At 41.4% G+C, this 24,301-nt stretch overlaps 1 protein-coding gene across 4 annotated transcripts; it reads left to right on the forward strand.

Annotated features, from left to right (window-relative positions):
- On the forward strand, nt 1-20,978 carry pxk (PX domain containing serine/threonine kinase). 4 transcript variants are annotated; one of them, XR_014598707.1, is made up of 19 exons: nt 1-309; nt 3,245-3,295; nt 3,394-3,441; nt 5,338-5,524; nt 5,874-5,951; nt 6,604-6,677; nt 7,387-7,461; nt 7,553-7,657; nt 8,068-8,169; nt 8,272-8,433; nt 8,641-8,758; nt 8,914-8,992; nt 9,153-9,201; nt 9,290-9,367; nt 10,159-10,245; nt 10,476-10,539; nt 11,321-11,380; nt 16,662-18,906; nt 18,974-20,978. XR_014598707.1 is itself a non-coding variant. In XM_084032768.1 (19 exons), the coding sequence occupies exons 1-18, from the start codon at nt 208-210 to the stop codon at nt 12,700-12,702; spliced, it is 1,536 nt and encodes a 511-aa protein (XP_083888894.1). In that variant the 5' UTR covers nt 5-207; the 3' UTR covers nt 12,703-12,713; nt 16,662-16,752. The 4 variants fall into 4 exon arrangements, 3 of the variants coding, with proteins under 3 accessions (XP_083888892.1, XP_083888894.1, XP_083888893.1); XM_084032768.1 differs by lacking the exon at nt 18,974-20,978 and adding an exon at nt 12,686-12,713 and having other exon boundaries at nt 5-309; nt 16,662-16,752; XM_084032766.1 differs by having other exon boundaries at nt 16,662-20,978.
- The last annotated feature ends 3,323 nt before the right edge of the window (nt 20,979-24,301 follow it).

A 24,301-nucleotide genomic window follows, 5' to 3' on the forward strand; every position in this document is an offset into this window, starting at 1 on the left:
GCAGGGGGCGCTCACGCACCGTTGTGCTGTGATCGACACAGCGCATCCTGGTTACGGTAAAGCTAACGCTACCAGCTAGCGGGTCGGCAGTTCGCTTCTGTCGGGCAGTTGGTGTGTTGCTCCACAGTTCGGCGGGGGCTCCGCCTCGGCGTTTTCCCGGCAGTTTCGGTCAGTAACAGACGGACGTTTCAGGCTCGCCTCTCCACCATGTCTTTCCTGGAGAAGCCGAGTCCCGGCAGGCTGCTGCTGGACGACACCGTCCCCCTGACAGCGGTGATCGAAACCAGTCAGAACCTGCAGTCCCACACGGTGAGTGTTTACTGGAGACACACGTCAACGACCCGTAAGCTAAACGTTAAAAAAAAATCTTCCCCATCTCTAACGGCTCGTCGCGCGCGGATAGACGCCTCGCTGCCGGTTTCACAAGTTTGAGTCGCTTGCTGCGTCACCATTTCCATTATCGGACATCGATGTGGCAGCTACATTTCGTCTCTTTTTTTATTGTGAATTGCGACATTAACCTCAAGCCACACTTTTACCGCCGGAGTCGTAGTAAAACCATCGCTGTCATCCCGCGAATCAGCTGACAGTCTCGTTTTACGCGTCGGAGTTGTACCGTGACTCCATTATCGGACAGGCAGGCAGCTGATTCCCCACCCCCCGGCTCCATTGCGCTGTCACTGATTAAGCAATTTCCTGGAAGCTCCTCTATAAACTGTTGATATAAAGGGGTTTAGATCGGAGCATTGACTCCGATTGACTGAAGGGTCGATATATGCCTGTAAAGCCCCGAGAACAGTGGCTCATCTATTGCGCCAACATTATGAGCAACCAGTTATATGTTTTTTGTGTCTAATCGATTCCTCTTAAACACTGACAAACCGATACGCCCTCTAAAACCAAAACGTAAGGTACGTTTTTAGCCTGTCATGGTCTGTTTTCGGCACACATCCCCCTCCACTAAATACGTGTTATAAAACACAATTTCTACTATTCCCCCTAAAATGGACGGCTTTGCGCTGCGTGTTAGAAATGTTGAGATTTAATTGGAGTGACCGCTGATTTCTGTATGTTATCTATGCCGAATCGGAGAGATAGTTGATCTCTGTGTGTGTATATAAGTGTGAACGTATGGTTACAAGTAATACGAGTCTGCTGAAATCCATAAAAAGATCAAATAGTCGGATTGCCTAACGGAGTTTGGCAACATTGGAACTCGTCGGAGTTGTTTTAAGCGTTACTTTGCACTGAAATGTGTGTCTCTCTGGACCGCGTGTGTCCAGTAGGAAAAGTCACGTTGTAGGAATAACAAAGCAGGACATGTGTAGTCTGTCCGATAATGGAAGCATCTACGGTGGGTTTGTTGTTGACAGTCCGACCGGGATCAGCTGAGCTAGCCCGTTAGCTCTAGCATGCTAATGCCAGGAAATCGACCACTGTTGATGTTGATGCATCTGTAAAAAGCACAACATCACAAGAGAGACTAATGCTGCTGACAGATATAACTTTTATATTTCTATGTGTTTCTGTGAACCCATTGCATTTGTCCGCATTGGTAGTTTTATGTAGAGGATTGCTGTTTTATTTTTATTTACCTCTATTAGTCCACCCAAAACAGCATTTTTTTCATTGAATTCCTGCAAAATTGACTTTGCAATTGTATCCTCATATGAGTCTCTCCACGTGTTTCTCTCCATTAATAGTTGAATGAATAATGTTGATTACATCATTACTTACATGCTCTATTGCAAAGGAAGAAAACCGCAATTCAGTTTCACGCTGACGTTTGTGATTACTAAAAAGAAATATGTGGCACTGAAATAACCCTGTTAAGCAACATGTCGTGAGATCCACATTTGTCTTGATATGTGACAAATAATGTCCAACTCAGATGTTTCTATTGATGTCAGTGCTCTTAATAGTTTGCTGTGTGTAACTGATTGGGATCATTTACATGTTAAGCAACAGGAGGCCGGCGATTTGTGTGGCACTAAAAAGGTCTGTGGCATTGCCATGACTGAATGAGCCCAGCAGAAACACTTAACTGGTATGACATTAACTAATAAAACGGCATTAAGTGTGGATCCCCAGATCTGCTTGATGAGGTCAGCGTTGATGCTGATTGATGTGTTTGTATTGCACGGCTTCCTGCAAGCCCAGAGACTGTGCTGCAGATTAAAGGTCAGCAGCAGCGTGACAGCCTCAGGTGGAGAGCTGGACGGAGGGCAAGTTAATTTGCGCCACACCTTTCAACAACAACAGGGGAGCTCAAATGTATGAACGAAGCACATACAAAGATGGAACGGATGGAAGTTTACAGCTATAATGTTGGGAAGATGACATCAGACGAGACGGTCGACCGATTATCGGCCCTGCTGTATTTTATCCCATCACCCATTTTAATTTCCCAATAAATACAGAAAAGTAGCGCTGCAAGCAGAGACTTCTGGGGACTATTTCATTTATTTGTCCATTAGTTCAACTTCATAATAAATCTGCTGATAGTAGTTCCCTGAACTTTTTGTGTTTGAAAGGTTCTGTGAATTAAACAGATGCTTTAAGTCATTGCATTTTCTCCCGGATCACATTTGTTTTTGAGGTATTTGTTTCTAATCATAGTCTGCAAAAGTCTGCGTCAGGAGATGGATGTGTGGATCAAACAAACACACGACTTTCACCCAGGAGACTGCCGCTTGGGTCCCGTGTGAAACCAAAAGTCAACATTGACTTGTTTTACTTTATGTAACCTAAATAACATTACAGACGGACTTCAAGACAAATCACAATCTTTTACTCAACCCAAACCTCGAAGTTTGATTGCGAGTGCATTTTCGTTGAAAGGGGCTGCACGGTGGTGTAGTGGGTAGCACTAACACCTCACAGCGAGAGGCACCCGGGTTCGATTCCTTCTGTGTGGAGTTTGCATGTTCTCCCCGTGTAAGCGTGGGTTCTCTCCGGGTTGTCCGGCTTCCTCCCACAGTCCAAAGACATGCAGGATGGGGATAGGCTGATTGATGACTCTAAATTGCCCGTAGGTGTGAATGTGTGCATGAATGGTGGTCTGTCTCTACATGTCGGCGTCCTGTCCAGGGTGTACCCTGCCTTCGCCCAATGATAGCTGGGATCGGCTCCAGCCCCCCCGCGACCCTGAATACAGGATAAGCGGTAGACAATGGATGGATGATTTATTGGAGAAAAAAAGGAAATACATGTTTTGATGGCCGTGTTCCCTCTTGTTTCTCAGGAGTACATCGTCCGAATCCAGAGGGGCGTCTCTTCAGAGAATAGCTGGCAGGTAAATGCACCATCAGGAAAACGTCTGGGCCAATTAATCGACCAATCACAGCCGTTTTGTCAGTAACTGATCTGTGTGTTTGTGTGTGTGTCTTGCAGGTGATTCGGCGCTACAGTGACTTCGATGTTCTTAACAGCAGCCTGATGGTGAGTTTCACACATCGACATCTGATCTTACAGATGGATAACAGAGAAGCGTGTCATTCGTAACTGATATGAACTCAAGCTGCCGTTGAAGAATGAAACTACAAACTCGGCTCTGTCAAAGACATAATCAATACAATAAACAATATACAATATCGGATTTTATTGTACATCATGACAAAAAACGCACATTAATCAATTATTGGGGATAATCATAAGTATCTCCATGAGTGACTTGGAAATATCTATCGAGCTCACCATCATGAGCCTGATTTTAAAAATACGGGACACAAAAATACATTGTTATGAATGTATTCATCATTTATTTTTGTTTTAAGCACATTTTGATCATTATCTGGATAATCAATGTGACATTTTCATATCGTCATTTGTTAAATGCCCTCAATTTCTCCTGAACGTGGTCCACATGCAACTCTTACATACAAATGTATGGTGCTGCTAAGTGCATCGTATGTTATTGACTACATCTTTAAACAACAGCATCCTGGTAACTTAAAATATCCGTCTGTAAGTCCACATTCACACACACAAACACACACTCTGCCACCACACAAATGCCGATTAGCCAATCTCCTTCCTGTTTGGGGGGCGCTGAGTGGCGGTTCGTTACGACATGCTGCAGGCGTTGCTGTCGTGTCAATGATTTCCCAGAAGCCTCAGCTGGTGCCGAGAGAGGCGTCTGTGTACTGATCAGCTGTTAGAGGTAGGCCTGTTTTGACCAGGGGCCCCCCAGAGACATTCAGGAAGTAATTTATACCTGTTGCTTTGAAGTTTATTTGACATTGTTGATGGTGTCATGTTGATGGCTATGCTGGTGTTGATGTCATATTCTGGTACAGTCGCAATGATTTTCACTCTATTTATTATGCTGCTGTACTAGAATCTGTTGAGATTTAGCTCTATTAGACTATTAGACGGACCATCATCAAGTCATCGATCGGAGAGCACGAATGCCAAGACAACATTTCGTCGCAGTCTTTATATTTGTAAGAGAAACTTTCTGTCCGTACCAAAGCAGTGAACTCACTGATTGAAGTTGTCGTGGCAACAAAAGCAGTCAGTTGTCATGAGCACTTTTTACGCTCTGTCTGCTCCAGTGGTACCACTATGCCTGTGTAAAAGGAGACACTGTTGTGCCGCAAACCAAAGTTGGGGGTTTTGCACTTCCTGTTCCGTTTTGCTGTTGTACTTTTAAAACTTTTGGTGACTGGACATTCTGACTAGTTTTAAGATGAAGAAAATCACTAAGTGCATTTTGTTTAATAAGTTGACATAAATTTAACAGGGCGTCTTTGCAGTGTGCTTTACTTTGGGTCGTATACTAGATAAGGTCTAAAACATCAAAAACCTTCAGAATCAGTTCAGGTCAGAATCTTCCCACTGAGGCACTTTGTTATATTTATCTTTAGTAAATCTATAATCAGTGGAGCTGCATTGGACCAGGCCGGAGTGGAGCTGACTTTGAGGTTTTTGAAAGATTGTGCTGGTCGTCACTCGGCTTATGTTCAGGTCAATTTGTTCCTGGATAACAGGAAGTGAACGGTTTTTCTGCTGAGGTTTTGCATGCTCGTTTCCTTAAGTATGTGTCCCACTGACCCAGAACCCACCCGCCAGCCCCTGATCTTCAGTCAACATGCAGCAGAACTGTTGGAAACCCGTTGTTAGTCTCCATGTGTCCCTTTTACAAATCGCAGTAACGTGGAGAAACGAACAACATTCGTTAAGATGCATTTAAGAAAACAAAACGTTTTGGTTACGCTCTCTCTCTCTCTCTCTCTCTCTCTCTCTCTCTCTCTCTCTCTCTCTCTCTCTCTCTCTCTCTCTCTCTCTCTCTCTCTCTCTCTCTCTCTCTCTCTCTCTCTCTCTCTCTCTCTCCAGGTTTGTGGCATCACTCTCCCTCTTCCTCCCAAGAAGCTCATTGGAAACATGGACAGGGAGTTCATAGCAGAAAGGCAGAGAGGACTGCAAGCCTTTCTGGACTCAATTACCCAGCATCCCCTCCTTTCCAGCTCCCTGACAGTCAAGAAGTTCCTGGACCCCAACAACTACTCTGCCAACTATACAGGTGCGTTCTCTCTCAGCGCCATTTGCAGGCCCATAAATAAATAATGAATAAACACAATAGATTGTTTTGTATTTGAAAAACAATGGCTTTGGTGTCCCCTAGTGGTAGTTTCACATAGTAACGATGGCATGTGTCGCATTTGGACCCTAAAAAGCTGTATGTTTATGAAAAAGTGTAAACTTTGACTGTGTTTGCTTAAATATTTTAATGAGTTATGTGAACATCAATATTTGAAGAATGTTTTGACTGCTAATTGTTTTAAATCATTATCATCCAAAATGAAATTACATAATTTATATAACCTTTCCATCTGAATGCCTGTCTGACTGTCTGCCTGTCTGTCTTTCAGAGATCGCCCTGCAGCAAGTCTCCATGTTCTTCAGGTCGGATCTAAAGTGGGAGGTCCTGGAGCCTCTGAAAGAAAACGGTAAGATTCTGATATAGTATACTAATTTTCTCTTTTCTTTTTTTTAAACACACAGTTTGAAGTTAGTTCACAAGAAGAAGACTGTTTTCTGTACATGACGCAGGCATCAGTCACTCTGAATACGATCTCAACCGCACTATTGATTTTATAATCAAGTGATTGACGAACACTGTTTTCTACTCTCCACTTAAGATGAATTTGAGGAACGTGTTGTTGTGAAACCTGCATCATTCTCACCATTAAGCCAATGCAACGATCTTGGAAAAAAAAGCAGAAAAACCCAGCAAATTAAACCATAAATAAGCTGATGGAGAAGAGTCAGTGTAAATGTTGTGGCACTTTTATGTGTTTAAGTTTATGCGATAATGCTGACCAATCATAAAACAGTCTGGAAGCGCGTGACGTTTAGGGTCTTTTCGTTTGAGTTTGTCCCGATTGGAGTCTGAACACAAATCCAAAATGTCCACCAGTCAGACCAGACTGTAGCCTTAAATTTGAAATGGTGCTTTTTATTGCATGTTTGCTTGTGACAAGAAATAATGTGTTCCTCTTTTCTCAAAAGGTACAAAGTGTGGTTTTATTCATGCGGTATATATAAATAAATGTTACATCCTCTGGTTACAAATGAAGCGACATGCTGTTTGTTTTTCAGGCTGGAGGATCAGGAAGAAATACTTTTTAATTAAAAACAAAGAGCAACCCAAAGAGAGGTATCTGCTGAGCTGGGTGAGTACAGTGAAAATTTGTTTGACTTCAACTTTCTGTGATTTTTAAATAAAAATAATAGGTTGAATGAAAATATCCAGCATATTTAGTCAGAAATGTAACGCGTCAGACTTTTTAATCCGGGTCTTTAAGTAGAGATCAATAGTTCTCCTCACTTTTTATTTTTTTTGTCACTGAAGACGTTTGATGAACGGAAACCAGACAGACGGCCTTGAAATGCAATTAGAGGTTTTTTGGATTATGTCATCCAAACAAGTTCAACACAAGGACAATATGAAAAACATTGTCAAATACATGTGTAACACATTGGCTGGAGCCGACCTACATACATCACATGTGGTGTCCACGTCGGCTTTAATCCTAGAGCGTCTGCCTTCAGACCAGTACAGTTTGGTGTTTTTATCGAAGATCCCTCGCAAAATGTTAAATCCGAATCTGTTTTTTGTTCGTTTTGTTTTAAGGGCGTCTGTGTTCGGTAGTTGGTGAATTATTGTCTGTTTTGTGACTGATTTACTGTTAAACATGGAGTCTAACACAGATGTGGAGGAGAGTGATGGAAAGACTTTGAAGCTACAAAATACCTGTAAAAGTGCGATCTGGGAATATTTTAAATCCGATTTGTGTGGGACTTAAATTACATTTGAAGAATCAGAAAGAAATTTAATACAATTGTCAAAATAACAATAAATAAAGTGTGTGTGTTTTCTAGGTGGACCTGGGTCCTGATAAGTTCTTGTCTGACAAAGATCTGCAGTCAGCCATGAAGCTGCTGACCAGCCTCTCTGTACGTACACACAAACACCAAGATCTGTTTTAACAGTATATGCAAGACTACTGTAAATAACCACACTCTTCTTCGTCATCCTCCCCTCCAGACTCCATATCTCTGTCCGCTGTTGTTCTCCAGTACCAGTGAGTCGTCGGCTCTGCTCATCCGGCCGTTCAGTGAGAGAGGCTCTCTGAGAGACCACATCTATAAGGTACATCATTACTATTATGAATTATTAGAAAAAATATATATTATTGTTATTTGAATCCTATATTACACAACTTTAGAAAAACATATTGTGCATGTGTGTGAACCAAAAAAATGTATAGGAAGTAGTTCTGCCACCTCTGTGGACACTGACATTTACAGAAGAAAAACTAGTTAAACCACAGTTTAGAAATAGTCCTGCATTCAAAACTTTACTGAAGTGCAGAAGTCCTCACGATGCAGAAAGGTTTATTTCCGAAACATGTATATTATTGAATTATCATGTTCATCATTTTAATGTTGCAGTTGGTAAAAGTGGAGCTCATATTACTTTATTATTATTATTACCATAGTTATATCCCACCGCTGTCGTTTGGTGGAAAGTCCCGGTGAATAGTGTTGACTCTCCTCCAGGCGAAGCCCAGAGAAAGTTACCTGAAGAAGTACTGTAACCTGAAGAAGAGTCAAGGTCTCGAACTGCAGCACATCAAACTGTACGGCCGTCAAATCCTGGAGGTACACGGACACACACACACACACACACACACACACACACACACACACACACACCATAAAGTCTTACTGTAATCCTGACAGTCTGTGTGTATTCCCCTTCAGGGCCTTAAGCTCCTTCATGATGGTGGCATTTTTTTCGGTCACCTGCATGCGTCAAACGTAATCGTGGATGACGGCGTGTGTCGACTGATGGACGTGGAGAACGGCATGCTGGGAGTTCCCTCTGCACTGCGACCCGCCTTCACCCAGCTCAGGAAGATCAACGTATGTAAAAACACTGACAATATGGCTTGTTGTTTTTTTAAAGAAAACGTTACATTAAAAAAAAAAAAAACCCTGTTATTTGTCCTACTTATGTTTTTCATGTTATTTCTTAATTTAATTAACATTTTTATTGTGTTTATATTTGTCTCGGTTATGTTTAAATAATTACAAAAATGTGTCGAATGACTTTATTTGTTGTATCTGCAGAGCACAGAGAGCATCGACGTCCTCTGCTTTGGACATTTACTGTATGAGATGGCGTACGGCCAACCGCCAGACAGCATCCCCGTCGATCAATACCCTGCTGTCCCCTACACCACCGTGGGTCAGTATGTTACCACATACACACACACACACACACACACACACACATGCACACACACGATCAGGTGTCCTTTCATACCTGCAGATGTTTTGACATCTGAAACATTAAGTTAACTTGTGTGTGTGTGTGTGTGTGTCTTGTGTGTGTGTTTTCAGTGTCAGTGCTGCAGTCCATTTTGTCCACAGAAGCCTGTAAGAGCGGCATGCCAACTGTTTCGGAGCTCATCCAGACACCGTGAGTTAAAAATTCCTTAAAACCACACACACATCGAACCGTTTCTCTTCGTTGTAGCTTTCTATCCAAAACAAAAAGGCTCAAATTTATACGCAAATATAATGTAATCTGCCCAAGTTGCATTGAATACAAGAAAATACATTGTATCGATTTTTTTCAGACTGTTCAGCGACGTCCTCCTTCAACACTCAGAAAAACTCCAAATCAAGGTGAGAGGCTCGGTTTGATCTCAGAGAGAGAATACAACAAAGGAACAACTAAGATGAAGATGAAGCAGATCTCCCTCCTCTCCTCCAGGTTCCCAGCAGGCTAAAGGAGGCGCTGAAGACGGCAAAAGAGAGTCTGGAGAAGAGGCTGCAGGAGGAGCAAAGACTGGTAGGTCTTATTATTTATTGTTCTCTCTGTTTGATGCTGCTGAGTGGCTCCACTGGAGACACTCGGCAGAGGTCGCGTCCCGTCTTCGAGGCTCCATCAACAATTTCACAGAAATATCTGTATTTTAAATCGGTGACCGTCTGCGGATGCAGATGGAATTTGAGCTGGCTCCTCCTGCCTCATAAAAGACATAATTTCCCACAACCTTTTCATGTTGTAAAAACACTTTGTGCTGACGTCAGCGCATTTGAAGCGTATCTCTTCCTGTAATGGCCGCTGGATGTTGACTCCAGGAACAGGCTGCACTGGAACCCCACGTTTCATATTTTCTCACGTCTTCAAAATGACGTATTTGGGGAAATGAATTCTTCATTTGCGGCTCCCTCAGGCTGTCACGCCTGTCACAGTCCTTCTGTGGCGGTTGGGTTTTACCAGGTGAGCTACTCTCGTGGTGTTTTCCACCAGAAATTAAGTCACACTGGAATTCTGTGCAAAAATGTTTAAGTGGGCGACTGCAACATGTGGTTTTGTGGTAATTTGATAAAATACCACATTTATTTGGGGAATTTTCAGCACTTACAGGAAAAAGATGCACGCCCACATTTCTTAGGTCGGTGTGTCGGAGGGGAGCACACTTTCTTTCTTTTCAATGTATAGTATAGTATAACTCACTGATTTCATATATGATTACTGCATCTTTTTTCTGCTCTTTAGCACTTTTCAATGCAGGATTTCGTGCAACTGTTTGGTTACGCAGCTTGTTAATGTCGTGTCTTAATGTTTGATTGAAGCTCCACCAGCACAGGAGGTTGACAAGAGCTCAGTCCCACCACGGCTCAGAGGAGGAGAAGAAGAGGAGGAAGAACCTGGCGAGGAAGGTAGGAGTCTCCCACGCACTCAACAATGCAGATCTGAACATAAACATGAACGACTCGGATGCCACTGTTGCTAAGATTTGTGTTTTGTCTTTGTTCAGAAACAAGTTTGAACTGTTTAGAAAGACTGAAATGAAACACAAGCATTAATGCACATTAACAAGAAGTAGTGTGTTTTTGTCTCAGCAAAATTATGCATGTTAGCTTAAATTAATTTTTTTTTGTATTTGCAGAAGTCCAGACAGTCGGCCTATGAAAATGAAGAAGACGTCTCCGTCAGGAACAACAATAACTCTGGTGAGTCACTGCTGTTACTAGCCTCCACAAACACTTGTCGTTTAGTTAGCTAGCTAGTTAGTTGGTGAGCTAGTTTGTTAGCTAGTCAGTTAGCGACCTAGTTAGTTAGCTAGTTAGTTAGTTAGCAACCTAGTTAGTGAGCTTGTTAGTAAGTTAGTTAGCTAGCTAGCCAGCTAGTTAGAAAGCGAGCTACTTAGCTAGTCAGTTAGTGAGCTAGTTAGTTAGCTGGTTAGTTAGTTAGCAACCTAGTTAGTGAGCTTGTTAGTTAGTTAGTTAGTTAGCTAGCTAGCCAGTTAGTTAGTTAGCAACCTAGTTAGTGAGATAGTTAGCTAGCGAGCTAGTTATATAGTTAGTTAGCTAGTAAGCTAGCAAGCTACTTTGCAAATTAACTAGCTAGCTTACCAGAACTACAACTAGCTAAATACTACTTGTTCTTACAAACTACCTAAAGCTAACTAATGGGGTGGTTAGCCTGGTAGGTATTGTTTTAGTTTATATTTATTTATGAGTTTGACAAAACTAATGATTAGCTAATCAGTTTCTGAGCATGTGAGCTAGCTAGACGTCTAGTTGGTCATTTATGTGGTCATTTAGCCAAGTAGATAGTCGCCTCAGTTAGCTTAGCTATGTAAGGCAGTTAGCCCATTTACCATCCGCACAATGTGTTCAAACGTAATTGTGTTTTTTCTCTGAGTCTTTCACATTAGATACAGTAGATTAGAATAGAAAGCGTTGATAGTGGGCTATATAAATATTCTTATGTTTTTCTGTCCGTCTCCAGGTTCTGGAGCCAGTTCACCTCCCACATGCCCCTCCTCCCCCACCCCCCCATCCACCACAGGTAGGCCTGGCTGTCTCGCTGTCTGGCTGTCTGTCTGCCTATCTGTCTGTCCGTCTGTCTGTTTGGGAAAGCATCGGATAGACTGCAGTGAGAAGCTGCTGGAGCAATTGTTAATAACAGCATCTTTATCATTAACCCTGAATTTCTGCCCCCTCGGTTTTCATCTGAAAGTTGCTTGTGTGAGTAAAAAGACGAATCATTATTTGACATGAACTGTCTGTCACATGATAACCTGGTTCCAGTGAGTTTTGTTCAGTGTTCTGTTTCCAGCCAGCTGAATGCAGGGTGGGAAACGCTGATGTCTGACATTTATATTTCAAAGCATAAGTCTGGTGGTGATCCTTGTTTTTCTTATTGACTGCAAATCCAATGAAAAGACCTGAACCAACAGTATGTTTGTTCGTCATTTAGTGTGTTGACTGTCCTTCTCCATCTGTGGCTCTAAGAATGTACAGCTGGACTCCGTAGTTATTAGAAACTGTTACTAAAACAGGAGGAAACAGTGCATTTTAAGGGGGACTATTTTCAGCAGTGGATTAATACACATGCTGCTCTAGTATTTCCACCAGCAGGTTTAATTGCTGTCAATGACGGTGTTTTGAGCTCTAATACCAGTCGTGGCACCAAGTACATTTGTTCAAGTACTTCACTTGAGCACAATTTTAAATTACTTGTTCTTTACTCAAGTATTTTCATGAACTCCACTACATTTTGGAGTCAAATATTGAACTTTTTAATTTAATATTCATTGAAATCACCTTATACATTATATATTATAGAGAAAGCTACACAAGCTCTATATAACATAATCAAAATAAGCTCCACCTTTACCAGCTTCAGCGTTAAAGTGACAAAATCATTAATGCACCAATGATTATAAATCAGTGATAATAAATATTATTCTGAAATTATGATAATCAGTACTTAATCAAAGTACTTTTTTGTACTTTTGCGCAATTAAAGTTTTGAATGGAAGACTGTAACTCATTTTGCTAAAGTAACAGAGGTGAGGACTTCTTCCTCTCTTCCTGTAAGAAAAAGAGGAACAATAGACTTATAGACAGTTATTTGTTGGTGTTTGGTCTTGGGATTTACCGACAATACAAAAAAATTCAGAAAATCGCCACACTTTCACAACACAAACAACACAAACACAAACGTCTGTTTCCTTCCCTGATATTAATGTGTGTCTCCTCCTCTTCTCTCCTCTTTGTCCCGGTGATACTGTGTCAATGCTGATTGATCCACTGAACAGATAATTGTCATCTCCCTCTCTCTCTCTTTCCTGTGCCGTCTCCACCATAGAGCATGCTCCATTCTGACCGTGTCACTGGTAAAGTAAAAGATTTATAATGATGATGGTTATGATGATGAAGGTCACTGGTGGTTTTTAAAGCTGTTGTACACCCTGTTCCCCCAGCAAGCTCCTGGTCAGAGAGATCTACCTCACGTTTCTATTCTCATGTAATTAAAAAAAGTAGACTTTAAATTTAATTTAAATGCCTCTGTGAAGCTTTATGTGATCTAACGTCTCCGTCAATGGGCTGAACGCTGATCTCCAGTGAGTTCCTCAGATCTGTTGACGAAACTTGCGTAATTATTCATGTTGTAATGGTAAACAACATTCACGGTTCGATAGGTCTTTGGTACATACGGGAAAACAAAGAAAATGCATTCATTTTGAAGATTACTAACATTCAACAGTTGCTCATTAGCCATGCATTTTCTTTTACAAGGTATGTTCTTTAGTGCCCTCTGGTGGACAAACTATGTAAGAGAGCCACTAAGCGGCCGCATTTGAACAACGAGGGTCATCCCATTTCAAAGCCTCCTTCAAAGGCAGCCGAGAAATCCTGCCTTCTTTTTGCCCGGGTTCAGAGGATCCAACTGATGGATCCTTGATGGTCTAACTTATCCCAAGATTTACTGCAGGCCAATGACTATTGGATTTCAATCAACGTGGATTCTATTAACAGCAGAAGATGCGAGATGCGTCAGAATCCACTCTCTCAGGCTGAAATATATCATGAACTAAATCCATCCATCATATATAAAATAAAATTAATAAAATATTATATCTGGCTCGAATTTATTCAGATAATGTTAGTTATCCGCAGCTGGTTGCTGAGCGACGGGAGCAGCAAAGGGTGGGGGTGGGAACAGCTGGTGATGTAAACAGGGAATCCTCTGTAGACCAGACTGCCTCGATTCGACCTTTATGTTCTTCAGGACCCATGTAGACCGCGAAGGAAGCAGCTGCTGACTCGTGACTCAACTGCCGCTTTACTTCCATAATTAACCATCTGGACCTTTAAGTGACTATTAAGGAGATTCAAAGCGTTGGAATCTTGTTGACCAGCATCGCTTCTTAAAAGCAGTCGGGTGGGAAGAGGCCTGAGGATATCCGAGGTGACGCATCATCGGGTCGCTGCTTGCCTGGAGCAGGGTGTGTGCACATCTTTAAAAACACCCTCACAATCTGCAATGATGTCCAAGCCTCCCAGACAGTCCAACGCCTCCCTGGTTCAGACCCGGTGTTCTCATTGGAGATTGTGACGTCTGTGTGTCTGTTCTGGTCAGCATGCCCATTCGTCTGTCTCCTTGTTGTTTGTTACGTCTGCTTGTGTGTCTGTGTTCGGGACGCGGGTATCACAGTGAAGACGGTGACAAGGATCTTTGAATGTTTTTTTGCTCAAATGTTTTTAACTGATAACGCTCATCCACTGCTATTAGCTGTGGAATGTCGGTTTATTTTGCCCCTGTAGGTTCTCTCTCTCTCTCTCTCTCTCTCTCTCTCTCTCTCTCTCTCTCTCTCTCTCTCTCTCTCTCTCTCTCTCTCTCTCTCTCTCTGCAATGCGAAGCAAAGTCCTTCAGTGAATCTTTTCAGGGTTTTCATTTCTTTTGTTTAATATTCAGATAATACTTTAGTCCATAAACATCTTGAAAGAACCAGATTTAACGTTGCCCTCATTTTGTATTTTTACACTGGTAGGGTTGAATTTTTAGGCACAATAGTTACAAATCATTGTTGACCATTTTGGAGATCTGGGCCCATATTTATGAAGCCTCTCAGATTAGGAAATCAGTCCTAAAATGACCAAATAGTAAATTAATTTAATGTCTATTGTAGAATTCTGGGAGACCACAGACCGCTTTGATTTGTCTACATTTCTGATTCAGTGATAATAGGATGAGAATCTAAAAGCTGATTGGCTTTCCCATCACAGCGTCATGCAAATTTTCCATTCAATTTGAAATATATTCACAAATAACTTGGACTTTGGACAGATACTGAAAGTATACTTTGTGTACTTCCAATAGCACCGCAGAAATATTTGCATTGTTTGGTGTGAACACACCTTTAGATATGCGATCCATGTGTATTCTTACAAGTACAAGTGGCTTGATAGTAAAGTTAAAAATACATTTAAAAACTTAGTGACTTGGTTTTGCCTTAACGCAAAACACAGATGGTTTCGCTTCTCTTTACAACTTCCTACAATGCGCTACAATCAACTCTTGTTTTTGTCCAAGTTTAACTTTCAGCACAACTTCTAGTGATTCTTTTTTAGATTGATTTCCTTCCTTCCAGACTGCCACTGGTTTCAGTCATTTTACATGAACCTGCAGGGACTTCAAAACATGCAGCAGATCATTTATCACACTGCACATTTATTTGTATGGTCTGGACCATTGTTGAGCTTTGGACACATCACTAACTGAGCAACGATTTTCACCTTTTTAATTAATTAAACGTGGACACAGCTGGGCTCCGATCTGACACATCTGAATGCAAAAGTCTTGCTGGGAGTGTAATTGTGGACGTGACTGAAGGGTCATCTGAATATTACATGGAAACAACAGTAAAGGTCACTGGGGCTGCTCAATGTGATGAAAGTCGGTTTGTTCCACAGCCCTCCCTGGAGATAGTCGGTCACATCTGCAGCCGCCGTTAAATCATTAAAATCCCATTTCTTGTGTTTTCGCTGTTCACCACAGCCCAAAAAAGAAACCAGTTGTTCTGCTGAATCATCATCTCTCCTGCAGTGACATGTTTCTCCAGGTGTGGCGGACTGACTGACGTCTTTTCATCACGTTGCAAATGGTTCACTGTGTAGTCAAACGGGAGGTGGAGTTCTCAGCTTCTGGCCTTTTTTTTTACTCCATTGTTTTGCTTCTCTGCATTTATTCAGTCAGGGGATGCAAAATGGTACAACTGGAATGGGGATGTGCCAGGTTTCGGTTCAATTTACCATCAGTTCGCTCTGTGTAAAATGGACTTAAAACACTTTAGTACATGACGACTAGGAATGTAAAGCCACAAAAACTTTGAGAGGAACAACTACAAGTCCCAGAAGCCATTGCTGTAAGAATCATCCAATAAGAGCGCTTCAGGTTCTGTTAAACATACCATAAAACAGACGAAACCAATGATTGCGTCACTTTAACTTCCCCACATGTATTTGCTTTAGGAACCACTGAGTCTTTTGACGTCTCATATTCTTAAAGGCTTTTTAGTGACGGACCAACCTGCGTCTTTAGGAACAAAAACTCTCCAGAACCTGAACTAAAAGTTTTGTCGACACTGATGGTAGATTGATTTCAGCTTTGATCCGGATCTGCAGCCGCTGGTTTCACCAAAAAATTCTTACTTTGTAAAACCCACAGAACACAATAAACTATTTGTCTCTTTATAAAGGTTAATTGATTAATAGCTAGCAATAAAAAGAAGACATAAAATGTCTTTGTTAGCACTATTATTAGTAACAGCGTATGAGCATTTAACCGCAGATGACATGATAACTTTTGCTGTGGCTCATTAAAAAAAGAAAAGTAATTTTAAAGACATTATATTAATGACTAGCCTGATAACCCAAACGTGGTTATTATTAATGGCTTATAACTGAACTATAAAGCATGAATAAATGGTCTTTTAACTATTGATTCATAAATGTCTACCAATGTTATAGTCTATAATAAAAACGAATGACAGTAAATCATGACATCAGTGTTGGACAGAAAACAAGATGACTCATGTTTGATCAGCCAACGTTGCTGTGGCGTTAAGTCGCCTCTATTGGTCAAGTTTCTTGACTCGTTTTCCCGCCCTCTGTGAGTGTTTGAATTAAAGTAACGGAGTTAAATGTGACTCCTTAGTTCTCGTGAAATTAGTTTGAGAGTAAAACGAACGTGGAACCAGCTCCTGGAGATTCTCAAAGCAACCAGAAACCAGTGATGTTGTTTTCTAACACTCTTTCCTTTCGTTCTCTCTTCTGTCCAGGAGCCCTGACTGCTCCTCCTCCCCCACCTCCTCCCCCTCCCCCTCCACCTCCCCCTCCTACACTGGACTTTTCCTCCTGTCCTCCTCCTCTCTCCTCCTCTGACGGAGCGGGACGAGGTCGCACCGCCTTGCTGAGCTCCATCCAGGCCTTCAGTAAGGGCAAGCTGAAGAAGTCAAAGGTGGTCGACCGCAGCAAACCCATCATCTGACCCCGCCCACCGCCGTCGCCGCGACCCGTCCTCGACCAGGATACCGTCACTTTGGTGACACGACCGACCTGTTGGTTCTGCACTGTGGTCTGGACCGGTTCACGTTGTCGTTCCCTGAGATGTGAAAAGGAATCACTAATGGAAAAAAAACATCCCAAGTACCATTTTAGTTTTTATGGCTATTCCTGCTTCTTCTTATTTTTGCTTTAAATTTTTAAAATCTGTTGCTGTGGTTGCAAAAAGGAGAGGACGGGGGGTGGGAGGCCGCCTCAGTCTGCCCTTTGAAAAACTGGACAATCTGAGGCACTTAAGGTTTGTCCTCTCTGACTGCTTTGTCACAGGAAGACAGGCGGACAACCGGCTTCCTTCCTGCTTGTCAAAGTGTTGCTTGAATGTTTGAAAGGTTTTGGAGCCACTACGGACGCTCCTTTCTGCTGGATCACGAAGTTGAATTACCTGGATTCTAAAAACTCTTAACATCCACTGCTTCGTTCTTGAAGGTTCCCCTCTTTGCAATTATTTCATTTCCTGAAGCCTGCGGGCTCCACGTAGACCAATTCACTGCAGGACGTTGGTGAACTCCAGGAAATCAGTAGAGCTGCACTGCAAAAGAAAAAAACCCACCATCCTCAAGTCATTTCTGTCTATAATTATGACCCAAAAACATATTTTTCTTAAACCGAGTGAGGAAACGCCGATGCAGAATAGTAGAAATCAACATCTCTGTTTTTCCTCTTGAAATAACAAAAATAAGGCAGAGCTTCAGACCTGTTGTTACTTGCAGGTTTATTTCCACACGTTTTTAAGAAAATTCCAGGCAGGAATGACTCGATCAGAAGGTGGGAGCTCACCTGCTGTTCTTCTTGTTTTGGTCCGAATCAGAGAATATTTCGGACTTTGCTGCATTTTGTGCGAATAGTCCTGAAGTGGATCCTCCGTGTAATTCGTCCCAGATAAGAACCTGTAAAGAAAAGTCCACCACGTTCTGTTGAGCTCTGTCAGCACGAGGCCTCCTGATTGGTCGGTCGCAGATTCATTCTGAACCGACATCACTGCTGTTTCAGACCAAACATGCGAGAGCAAAGTTTGCACAAGGTGGCGCGCGAAAAATCAAGCGCGGCACGTAATCGTACAAAGCAGCTAACCACGATGCTCCGAACTACAAAAGTTTGTTTCCGTCGACCTGATTTTTTAATTTTTTTAAATTTTTTGGCTTGCATTAATTCTGCTTTAGTTTAATGGCACCAAAATTGTGAATTAGTGTCACCAGCTGTTATTATGATGCACTTAATATTCGCATCATGCTATTGGATGGAGACGCACATTAATTAGCATTTTCTTTTGCTGTTTTTTTTGGGGGGGGGAGTTAAAATTAAATTTGCGCTACATTTGGATGAAAACTTAAATAAATCTTCTAATTTCCTTCATTGTCACAGATTACAGCAGGGAAGATTACAAACAGAAGTTTTCCGCCGTTCTTCTCCTTTTGTTGTTGAATTCATCGTCAATGAGACTTTAGCTGCCAAACGCTGCAGCAAGTAAAGGTAGCGTGGGCCGCTGCTCTATGTGATGTCACACTTGCACTTTTTGGTGTGAAAGCCTGTCAGACAGAGATGCTGGTCTACACTGTCCCAGATCGACTCAACGTGGATCCACAGGGGGGCGAGCCACTCAGCTCTGATTGTAATGTAGGGTCTGAAATTAATCTGACATTTTTTTCCTCCACCAGCATCATTATCAATATGTAAGAATTTTTTTTTTTTGTATGATTTTTGCTTCTTTGCACCACAATAAATTTTTATTATTACACTTGATGCATACTGCTACTTTTGCATGTTCTGGCCTGTTAACTGCACATCATTTTCCAAATTATCCCTCACGTGTTTGGATTTCCTTTCTTTCAGACAACTGCTGGTTTCAGTCTTTTCTCTGAAAATCATACTTGTCCATCGCAGTCTAGTCGCCTTTAGTTTTACTTCATTGCTCTATAGTCCTGTGGTTTTGTTTAAATTTGCTTGCAGGGTTTCTATTGAACAGTCGTCGTAGGCAGACCAGAGACCAGAAACTTTCTGTGAACAAATCTTTAGTTTCACCTTTCCACAGCATCTTTTTTTTGGATTTGGATTTGTGATATCGATCTGTAATTTGGTCTGCATCTTTTATAAACCTGAGTGAGTCTTTTCCTCAGGATGACCGGGAACATAAACTTTATTTCTCATGGTGTGGAAATCTGATGAGTTCTGTAGTGTAACTGGGGCCTTGAATAATCTAATGTTATTTACAATTTATGGTCAAATCTATCATTGAAAACACATAATGAGTATTTTTTAAAAAACAAAAACATCTCCAGATAAGAAAAAACATGCAGGGACTTTAAGCACATGACAAAATAAAATAAAGCTGTAGTTTCTCTCATCTTCTACTCGGACATATTAGATGCGTGTATATCATATTTTACTTGCTTTTACATTTATTAAAAGCAATAAATGGATCTTTGTGCGGCAAGTTTGACTATCTTCATAGAAATCACCCAAAGGAAGGAAATCGGTGTTCAACATCACTGGTGACTTTAACTTTGTTATCCTCCACTGAGCTCAGTTAACCTTTTGACGTCCATTGAGGGTTAATTTCAGACCCTTGTGCCGATTCCTGTTATTTTTAAGTGTTTTGCATTTGTTTTAAATCTCTTGTATTTTAGGTTTTTTAGTTGTTTTTTGTTTTGTTTTGTTTTCATGCTGAGATTATATTATTTTATTGTGCCATATGGATCCTCGTGCCTATGGAAATATGAATGTTTTTTTTGTTAAAATATTATATATGATATATAATATCATAAATGCCAGATAATCTGTATGTATAAAGCTCTGTCTGAGGACATTAACGCTTTAGTTCACAGGATGTGATCATGTGATTATTTGGCGTTGCAGTTTGGGCAGATCAGAGAAAAGTCCCTAAAACGCAACTTTTTTTTAAATTAGTATTTCGTGTCAAAAATGTCAGAAAATAGTGAACATTTTTGGAAAAACTGGTGGTGTCTTCACCTGCCGACAGTCCAGAACCTGAAGATATTCAGTTTCAGTGACGTAAAATGGAGTAAAAAAGAAACTCCTCACTTGTTTGGCATTTTTCCTTAAACAGTTGATTTGTTCAAATTGGAAGAAAAAGCTAGCCTGGTTCAGCCTGAAGAGAACCTAATCTGCGTACCAGCATCTTTAAATTTACTAATCTTAGTACAGATTAAACAAATAAGTTAAAACGTATGAATTTGTTAGTTTGAGCTGCTCCTGGTGGTCTTTACTATAGATGCAGGCGAACTGCTTCCCCTGTTTCCAGTCTTAGTGCTAAGCTAACTTCATATTTAACAAACGTGTTTTTGTTCATCTTCTCATCTATCTCTACCAAAACAAACAAATGAGCACACAAATGTCAAATTATTCCTTTCAAAGTGAGTTTGACTGGGTAGAAAATAGGCCGCCAGGATCTACTTTACTTGTCAATCTCAGCAGAAGTAGAAGCAGCAGTGAACTGTGATTGGATTGACAGAACACTCTTCCCATAGGAGGCCTGCTTGGGTCTCAGCCCTCATTATTTTTGCCTTTTTACCTGCGATCACCTGACATACCCGTGTGCTAAAGCGTTAGCCTGTAGCAGAGCTGCTATAATGATTCGGGCGGGTCCTGCAGCCTGATGTCACTGCAATTCAAGTTTCAGCACTCCAGGCGTTTGTTTTAAATGATGCTCTGTGCCGAACTGGTCTTTGTGATTCAGAATCCGGTCCGGTCTTAATGTCATTAAATGGAATCAGTATGCGTCTCTGCAGCACTTTACCCATGAGGGGTGGAAGACAAGTCCAGAGGTGTGTTTGTGACAAACAGTTAAATTCAGAGTCCCAGAGAATTATAAGTAAAATTGAGAGAAAAAAAAGTCACCACACACGACATGCATCAACATGTTTGTATAAAATGATCTCTTCTACATATAATGCAGCTGCAAAATGATCCTTCTCATCGTCTATTTTCAAATAAGAAAAGAAATCTAGCCTGCTGTGATGAAATAATAACTGTATCAACCGTATGAATATTTGATTAAAAAATGGTTTGGAAAAAAATTGAAAGTAAGTAATTTTTTCAACATTCTTCAACATTCTATTTTAGCTCCACTGGAAAACATCTGTCTCTTTAGCTGCTAAACGCTGAACTCTCTTCACCAGCTTGTGTGTAATGGTGTCCGCTGCATGTCATGTGTTTGCTGCTGAGCAGGAGTACCAAGGGTTTTTTCAATGCGTACTTTCTAAAAAATAAAAAATAAATTAAGCTGTTGGCGTGAACCAGAAAGTTAAAGTAGAAGCAACTCAAGGACAAGCTGAAACTCGCTATAAAGCAGGGTTTCAAACTCAGCTGATAATTATCTAGGTTCATCACTTCGAGCGACGCCTTTCACATTGTGCATTGTTGTTTTCATGTTATCACTTAACTGTATTTAGAGTCTCTGTAAAGACGCCCACACCTGAGGGGAAAACAATCCATCAGTCTCCATTGACTTAAACAGGTGAAGGTGCCTCCTTGTCACATTGCTCTGCTGGCAAACAATAGGGGAAAAAATACCTAACAAACCTGAACAGAAGTCAGGAACCACATTATTCAGGTCAATCGGCAAGTCAGGAGCCTCTTGGAGACGTCTGGCCCTTTGGCTCCTGTTTACCTAGTGGGAGGATGTTTTTTCTACTAGCTTGGGAATGTTTGTGTATGTTGAGATTTAGGGCTCAGGCGCCGTCCTTGAGTGAGTACAAACGTCAGAAGAGAGGCAAGATGTTCCCACCATGGTCAAAGCAGGCACATTAAGTTCTCAGATGTTCAGAGTCATGACCTCGGCTGCTTCTCCTTTCATGACTACGTCCCTGACCAACCATTGACCCCCTAGCTTGGGATCAATAGGTGAAGAGAAGAAGGGGAGGAACAACTCCCCAACAGCTTTAAATCACGTTTCAGCCCTCGAGGGCATTTTTCAGTGCTGATTTTTTTCTCCAAATCTTATGGCTCTATAAGGTCAAAGGTCATCACAGCAACTTCCTTGTCTGTGTCAGAGACAGCTCAGAACCACAGACTGCATACAAGAAGTGGACGTGGTCATGGTGATGTCCCCCATTGGTTTGTAGACTACGGTTTTGAAGCCTAGAGTTTGGCATTTTGGCCGTTGCAATCTTGGATTTTTTTGGAAGGCAAGTGACGATATCTGATGAACACACCATCTGGATTCTCGTGTGAAGCTGCTAACAAAGTTCATAATTCAAAGTCAACCCCACTGTTAAGTGTTAAAGTCATCTTAGTAGCTAACATTGCATTGGTAGCAACTTGTCAATCACAATGTAGACCCGCCTCTAAAGCATTCCCTGCTTTCTGGTCTGTTTGACTCTAAATGGACCATAATGTACTAAATGAACATCATGTTGGATTGAAGAAGACTTAAAACTAGACACTGAGACCATAGACTCATGTTTACAATGTTTATTGTGATAATAAATCAAGAGAGAATTTCCGCCCCCTGATGGCCAGCAAAGAGAATGCAAGTTTTGCAACGCCTTATTTCTTATTTGGTTGTAAACCAAATGACATGACTGGTGATGAAACACTGTCTCAATATTGACATTTATTTTCCAAATTGATAAAAATCTTTATTTCATCGGTTGAAATTGGCTCAACACGCAATCTATTGAACCTTGTAGGCCAAACCCTGATGTAGAGTCAGCCGGCTGGGAATAATCTGTCTGGAACTGTATCTAAAAATAGACTGTTTATGCTCACTGAGCAACTCCTGCTTCAGACATCCACCCCATCCATGCTCTCTCCTCACAGCCCACTTTTGTGTTTAATAACCGGTGAACGTAAGGTCCATGTACATTTAGATAGTTTGTTTACTGGATTAAATCCAGAGTGGCAGAAACAACCTGCACTTTGGTGTCGATGATGGTTCCAAAAGAAAGTCTGCAGCAGTCACAACGAGCATTGTGTTCTTTGGTGGTGGGAGGAAACCCTACGGGAACATGCAAACTCCATGCAGAAAGACCTTTTTGCTGTGAGACTACGCTGCTAACCAATGCAAAAATGTAGATCCAGAACCTGGTATGTAAAAATTACAGATCTTTTTTTAAATTTTTGCCCAATGTGTATTGGGCTCAGGAGTTTGTTCTACAGTGGCTCTGAAGTTCAAAACAGGCCCCCCCCCCCCCCCCCCCCCCCTAAAAAAAATAATAATCAAAGATCCAAAAACGGAACAAATATATAGAAACCACAAAACTGAAAAGTGCAAATATTTCTGTTTCTTTGCAGATGAAATAAGATATCACAAGTTTATGGTATTATTATTAGTTAGAGCTAAAGTCAGGCTAGCTTTTCCCCTGCTTCCAGTCTTGATGCTATGCTAACTACTCCAGCTTCACTATCACCAACTTGAGGTTGATATGGATCTTATTATGAATTAGATAGATGTTATGATCTACCAAATCAGTTTATTTTATTGAATGTAACCAAGCAAAAAATATTACCACCTCAACTCCATTAAATTTCAAAGGGAAATATACATGTATATATTATGTTGACAACATCCATCCATCCATCCATTTTCTACCGCTTATCCAGTATTCAGGGTCGCGGGGGGGCTGGAGCCGATCCCAGCTGTCATTGGGCGAAGGCAGGGTACACCCTGGACAGGACGCCAGTCTATCGCAGGGCCGACATGTAGAGACAAACAACCATTCACACTCACATTCACACCTACGGGCAATTTAGAGTCACCAATTTACCTATCCCCATCCTGCATGTCTTTGGACTGTGGGAGGAAGCCGGAGAACCCGGAGAGAACCCACGCTTACACGGGGAGAACATGCAAACTCCACACAGAAGGAACCCGGGCCGACCCGGGGATCGAACCCGGGACCCTCTTGCTGTGAGGCGAGAGTGCTAACCACTACACCACCCTCATGTTGACAACATGTAATGTTATTTCATTTTCAGATTATCTTTAAAAACTTGTTGTATTTTGTTTAGAAATAAGTGTTTTGGCATGCCTGGCACTATATGTTGGCATATTAATTTCCCATATAACCTTTTTTTTTATGTGTGTGGCTGCATCTCCCCATTTGTCCACATAAGGAGAGGACAAGGACATTGATGACATACTTATAAAATAAACATTTGAATATTCCATAGTAGTTAAATCCAAGGCCCACTGTGGTTTGTGGTTTATTTTAATGAATGACTAAATTATTATTATTTTTTAATGTATTTATCGTGGCAGGATTGGTCTTCCATACATAATGACAGCACAGTGTCCTTGGATTTTTTCCCCCGACTCAACGTTTCTCCCGCCCTCTTCTCAGCTGAGCCGCTGTGATTGGTCCGTTATCGTGACAGCTTCCGCTCGACACACAAACCG

Source organism: Eutrigla gurnardus, assembly GCF_963514095.1.
Source record: "Eutrigla gurnardus genome assembly, chromosome: 2".
Classification (NCBI taxonomy): domain Eukaryota; kingdom Metazoa; phylum Chordata; class Actinopteri; order Perciformes; family Triglidae; genus Eutrigla; species Eutrigla gurnardus.